Raw genomic sequence first — 5,971 nt, forward strand, 5'->3', positions numbered from 1 at the left:
GTATCGGGAAATGAATTTTTGTGATATTTCAATGTATCGATATTTTCTTACACCCCTACTATTAAGTCATACTGATCAGAAACAGCAATCTGATTACTGACAGAAAAACTGAAAAGCAGTCATTTTATTTCATTACACTGTAAAATAAAATGAATTTTTATTTTATTTATTTTTATTTATTTAGTACTAAGTCACAGCTAAGGTCTACGAAAGAGGATTAGGGTCAATGAAATCAAAAATAAAAAAAAGAATTCTGACATTAATCTCAGAATTTAATTTTTTTTCACTGGTCCTTCATAAAGGTCATCTAATTTAGATCCTGATTCAAATCCACCTGCAGTCAATTCAGTTCTTATTATAATACCAAACATACACATTGGTACATTATAAAATGCCAATTAGTAAAAGTTGTTCCTGAACAAGTAACATTGGCGAGAGTGAAATAAAATGATTCCTTTTAGGGGTGCACCAAAAAATCGATTCACATCAGAATCGTGATTCAGAATCAATTTAACATGTCCCAAAATCAATTTTTAAAAATAAAGCAAATCCAGTGGCTGTCAGCCTTCATTTTGTAACTTTAAGGAACGCCCTTACACTGCCTCATAGCCGGTTCTGGAGTGTATGCATGAACAGAGTAGGGTTGGGCAATATTGGCAAAAAAAAAAAAAAATCACGATTAATTGTGGTATTTAGCCGATAACGATTAATTTGACGATTAATCCCCTGGAGTCCCTGGACATCCTTATGTCCTAGTCACATGACCAATTTAGTGGGAAAGATTTGCTCTTTGTAAAAATAACAGACCATCAAAATCACAGACTTTCAGGCTATACTGTACATCAAATTTTAACTTGTGTTGATGGATAAATAAATTACTGAACTTTTTTTTAATATATATATTTGTCATATATGAAGCGGAGAGAACCACTGAGCAGACTGACCGGTGGCATTAATCGTCAAGTGCCAAAAAATAACCGATTAATGTTTTTCTGATGATTAAATGCACACGATACGATTACGCCCAACCCAGAGAGCATCAAAACAAAGAGGAAACTACAAAAATGGAGGAAAGACACATCTAAATGGCCCAGTCTTCACTGAATGCAAACATGTGGGCTCATTTTGTTTTTACTGAATGTTTATGTATATTAAATATAAATGTCATGAGATGTTTTAACATCAAAGTCTAGCAAAAACAACGAAATTGTCAAAGAATAAAGGTTATTAAATTCTTTATGAAAATATAACTTACCATTGTTGAGCTTTGCATTTATTTTAGGCATCTTCTCTTGCTAAAATAAATAAATAAATAAATAAATAAATAAATAAATAAATAAATAAATTTACTAATACTGATATACACAAATCAAAAGTGTATGGTCGTCATTTTATTGTTTAGCACAGAAGATATTGTGTAGCTAGCTTACAAATTAATCTTAGCTACCTCACTCATTAAAAACATGTAAATATAAACAGTATGTTAAATGAAGCTATCAATTAAGATTAAATAAGCCACTTTTAATTTCAAATGTTAACCCTAATAATTTGTAGACAATCAGGGACATTTTTTTATTACCATTTTTCCGCTATTCTGAATCCACGATCTCAAAATTCCCACCTGAATATCCGACGTTTTACGTCACCAGTGGGCGTGTTCCGACCAGCCGTAAAGCGAAAAGCAGGAAGTAATCCACTGTTTTGGTTTTGTCATCTCAAAAGTGGTTAAAAACCTGTGTTCCTGTTTGGATTTTCTACTTTCGGAGCGGGATTTGATCTAAAGTAACCGAGCCGATCAACAAAACAAACAGTGAAGCCGTGAAGGTAAAGGAACATACAAAAAACATTTCAGAAAACCCAGTTCCTGTGAGATTAGCTGTTAGCTAACAGCAGAGACGCTCACTTGATGATACCAAGATCCTTTATTTTATTGATTTATTTTTATTTGAAATACACAAATATTAAATACACACTCACTCATTCAGAATATCGAAGATTGTCTAAACGTTTGATTGAACTGATGATATTTGACCACTATTTATTTGGTTTCTCTAATTTTAATTGTTCTTTTCCTACATGTTTTAAAAGCTCATGATATGAGTCGTAGTCGGAACCCCCCTCCTCCTCCTCGCGGTCAAGGAGCAGCCCGGGCCAAACAGGTGAGTAAATGATACCTGCTGCTAATGCCCTCTGCCAGGCCAGAAGAAGTCACCATCTTGTTGTAACTAAACAGTAAGCCTGAACCTCCCATTTAAAAAACACAGCAATGGTTAATATGTTTCTACTGTCAACAAACTAAATTTAGCTCTTAACTGTTACAATAAGTAAGCTTAAAATAAAATAACGATGTTTGAAGACGTATTTTGTTAGGGTCAAATGAACTTTCTTTATAAAAACAACCAAGGAGATTTCAAATGTTATTAAATTTAGGTTGCATTATAAAATCATGGAAAAATGGTGATGACTGGTGTTTTACAAAGAAATGGGGTTGGGGATTTTGTAATGTTTGTTCAAATCAAACAAAGCTGGTAATGGAGTTCAAAAATATTTTTAAAGTAGGAGTCATTTTGGGGTCTAAACATCTGAGCACGTAAAGCAACCGTTTATCAGCAATAAAAAGATTAGAATTTGGAGCTCTGGAAAATGTGATGTGGTCTGATGAGTCCAGAATAACTCCGTTCCAGAACAATTGAAGCTTGAGGGTAGGGCTGCCACAAACGATTATTTTAATAATCGATTAGTCGTCGATTAATTGATTAATCGTGGCAGCCCTACTTGAGGATGGTTTTAGTGATGTATCCAATGTGTTTAGTGTTTGTGAGACTACTTTTATCACCCAGCGGTGCTTAAATTATGAAAGGGCAGATTTGAAGGATTAGATGAAGTTTTTACACATTGATGAGCCGCCACAAATTCCATATCTAAACTTTGTTGAAAATCTTCTGGACAGCCTGGAGAAGCAGCAACTCATCTCCCAACTACCAGCACTAGACCTTTGCCAAAAAACAAAACACTTTTGCAACTTTGGTTTATGTAAATGACATGTTATACAAACATAACATAACGATGCCAAGGCAAAAACAAATCAAAACTTAAAATAGTACAAAAAATACTAGGCTGTATTTTTCTATTCCAAGTCAGTTCCTTTCAACATGTAAGATGCAGCAGCTCTCTTCTGTCTGCGTCTCAGATGGGGCTGCTTCTTCACCTTTCCCCGGACGGAGGAATGGATGATGGGGGAAACGATGACGAGCTGGAGGCAGAGCTCCTCAGTCTGGTGGGAGGAGGTGGAAAAGGAGGGCGGCCACAGGGGAAGAAAGGAGACGGAAAAGGTGAGGAAGATGTGCTTGTTTTCTGACCTGTATTTCTCCTACACACGATCACATCGTCAAAGCTGTGTTTACTTACTTCAGTGATGTGTCTGGTTCTGTTCAGCTCCTGTTCCCATGGCTGATATTGAGAGAATGGCAGCTCTTTGTATGAAAGATCCGGATGATGATGAAACTGGGGATGACAATTTGGAGGATGATGAAGATCTGCTGGTAACAAACACTTTTAATCTGTTAGATGACATCAACAGATATATTTTTAAAAGTTTAAATTAGTTTGACAAATGTGCCATATTTGCTTTTTTAAACCTTTTTATTGATTTAAAATTTTCCCTGAAATTTGTGTTAAAATAATAAACTGAAAGTTTTTTTTTTTTAATTTTTAGTTTTTGGGACATGTTTTTGATGTAGAAATCTACTTTAGTCTCTTTCTGGGTTATTAGAAATTGTGAAAAGTTTTTTTTTTTTTTATCATTTATCATGTTAATGTCATGATTGTTATTCAGCTCAGTAAAGTAAATTCCTCATTTCTCATCACTGCTGTTCGTTGCTTTACCTTTGCATTGTCTTTTGCACTGTGCACTACATGTTTCTTGCTTTGTAAACAGGCTGAATTAAATGAGGTTTTGGAGGATGACGAGGAGGTTTCTCCAGCGCCAATGCCTCCTGCTGTCACACCGATTGCTCCTAAAGTAAACGTCACAAGCCATCCTGCTCCTCCTGCTGCTCCCGGTGGTGCATCCGGGTTGGAATCGCGTCTTTTGGAGCGGATTGAAATGTATCAAAAAGCCATCTCTAATGCCAAGGCTGCAGGCGAGACCAGCAAAGTTCGAAGATATGACCGAGGATTGAAGGTGAACCGATGAAGAGAAAAGAAAAAACTCTGATGCAGCTCTTCTTTCATTTACAGAACATACTTTGTGCTCACGATTTTCATTTTCTTAAACTGTAGACATTACAGTCCATGCTGACATCTGTCAAGAAAGGGAAACCAATCAACGAAGAGGAGATTCCTCCACCTGTCGCTGTAGGAGGAGCTTCAAACGCCACGGCTGAGCCCAGCCCTGTGACGGAACGAGACCCACCGGGGCCAGCCTTGATGCCCCCTGCTTCTTCAGCTCAGAAACCACAGAGGGAGGTTGCACCCACAGCTCCAAACACCAAGCCAACTAACCTGTGCCCTCCCCAAAAGCTGACTGCTGCCGGCACCCCAGAAACACCTGCGATCTCTCCACTCACCCCCGTCCAGCCTGGTGCCCAGTACTCCGGTAAACACTTGAGTCCTGACAGTTTATTAGGACGGTCAGGATGGTGGGTTTCTTTAACCTAAATAACAGTCAAATCTATACAAGATGGGTTTTTTATTGTCTCCTTGGTGTTTGCACTTCTTTCTGGTTAAGTTTCTTATTTTAATAATTATTGTCGATACTTTCTTTTGGTTTGATAACTTAGCAGCAATTCCATTTTTATTTACATTTTATAAACAAATGAATTCACTTTAACCAGAAACATATGCAGGTGTAAAGTTATAAATTATGTATATACATCCGTTTAAAGTAGATGGACAACTTTTTTTGAACGTTATTGGTACAAATAAAAATAACAATCTGAGAACAATCTACTGAGACTGAACGAGTAGATCTCGGCAAACTGCCGACTTCAAAAGTAGCTCTTGGTTCAAAAAAGGTTGGGCACCCCTGTTTTACATGCTTTTCCCCAAACATCAGTACAGTCGATTAAGTGTGGGACAATTATTGCATTATATAATAAAATCAGTGCTTTATCATTAAATAGGTTCTTTACTTTGTACAATACTGCAATGGATTTAACTATTTTTGTTCTTAAATAATTTATATGAGCTCTCCATGTTAAATGTTTAATCAAACAAGCTTCATGACTCGTACTTTTTGTGAAACTAATAAATAAACGCAGGTAAATTTTGTTTCACAGGAAACTGAAGTCAACTCACCAGTAAAACATAAAGCTATTAACTTTCAGCTGATGTTCTCTTATTTGTCAGAGATGTTTAACAAGCTGAATTTTGTCCAAATCAGACTAATATAAGCATTCCTAACTCAAACAACCTTTTACAAGCAAACATTTCTTAGAAATGTGCTTTTAGACTTTTTTTTTTCCCTCTCAAGTTTTGCTCTCACTTCGTAAAGTAAAAATGTCTGCTTGGTATCTCATCACCCAGAGCTGAAACAGGCAGTGATGTCGAGACAGAGGGAGTATAAGATGGCTGCCATCCACGCCAAACAGAATGGAGACGTCAACCTGGCTAAACAGCACTATCTCACTGCCAAGGTGACAAAGCCAGTATTTATTTGACCTAATCCAGGCACAGGCGATCCTGGTCCTGGAGGGCCGCAGCCCTGCATGTTTTACTTGTTTCTCTGCTCCAACACACCTGATATGAATGAATAGATGATTATCAGGCTTCTGCAGTACAGAGGACCAAAACTGACATAATTAGAAATAAAAGCAGAATTATATGAACCACTAAATAAATACACTAAAATGCACCGGTTAAATTAAAAAAGGAGAACTGTATCTCCTGTTTTATACTTTAATTGACTTTCATATTTATTTTTTCAGGTTAGTTCCAACAAATTAGTCTATATATTTGAACACATAATTTA

The 5,971-nt window shown here is 36.4% G+C and overlaps 1 protein-coding gene across 1 annotated transcript in view; it reads left to right on the top strand.

The window, feature by feature from the left end:
* The first annotated feature begins 1,649 nt into the window (after positions 1 to 1,649).
* cc2d1a (coiled-coil and C2 domain containing 1A) overlaps positions 1,650 to 5,971 on the top strand; it is a 35,063-nt gene continuing 30,741 nt past the window's right edge. The window contains exons 1-7 of the mRNA XM_014026859.1: positions 1,650 to 1,824; positions 2,089 to 2,159; positions 3,191 to 3,332; positions 3,436 to 3,542; positions 3,938 to 4,183; positions 4,282 to 4,597; positions 5,527 to 5,636. Of these exons, the coding sequence (XP_013882313.1) occupies positions 2,097 to 2,159; positions 3,191 to 3,332; positions 3,436 to 3,542; positions 3,938 to 4,183; positions 4,282 to 4,597; positions 5,527 to 5,636 (984 nt within the window). The 5' untranslated portion in view covers positions 1,650 to 1,824; positions 2,089 to 2,096. The remainder of the gene's footprint in view (positions 1,825 to 2,088; positions 2,160 to 3,190; positions 3,333 to 3,435; positions 3,543 to 3,937; positions 4,184 to 4,281; positions 4,598 to 5,526; positions 5,637 to 5,971) is intronic.

Source organism: Austrofundulus limnaeus, unplaced genomic scaffold, assembly GCF_001266775.1.
Source record: "Austrofundulus limnaeus strain Quisiro unplaced genomic scaffold, Austrofundulus_limnaeus-1.0 Scaffold597, whole genome shotgun sequence".
NCBI classification, from domain to species: Eukaryota; Metazoa; Chordata; class Actinopteri; order Cyprinodontiformes; family Rivulidae; genus Austrofundulus; species Austrofundulus limnaeus.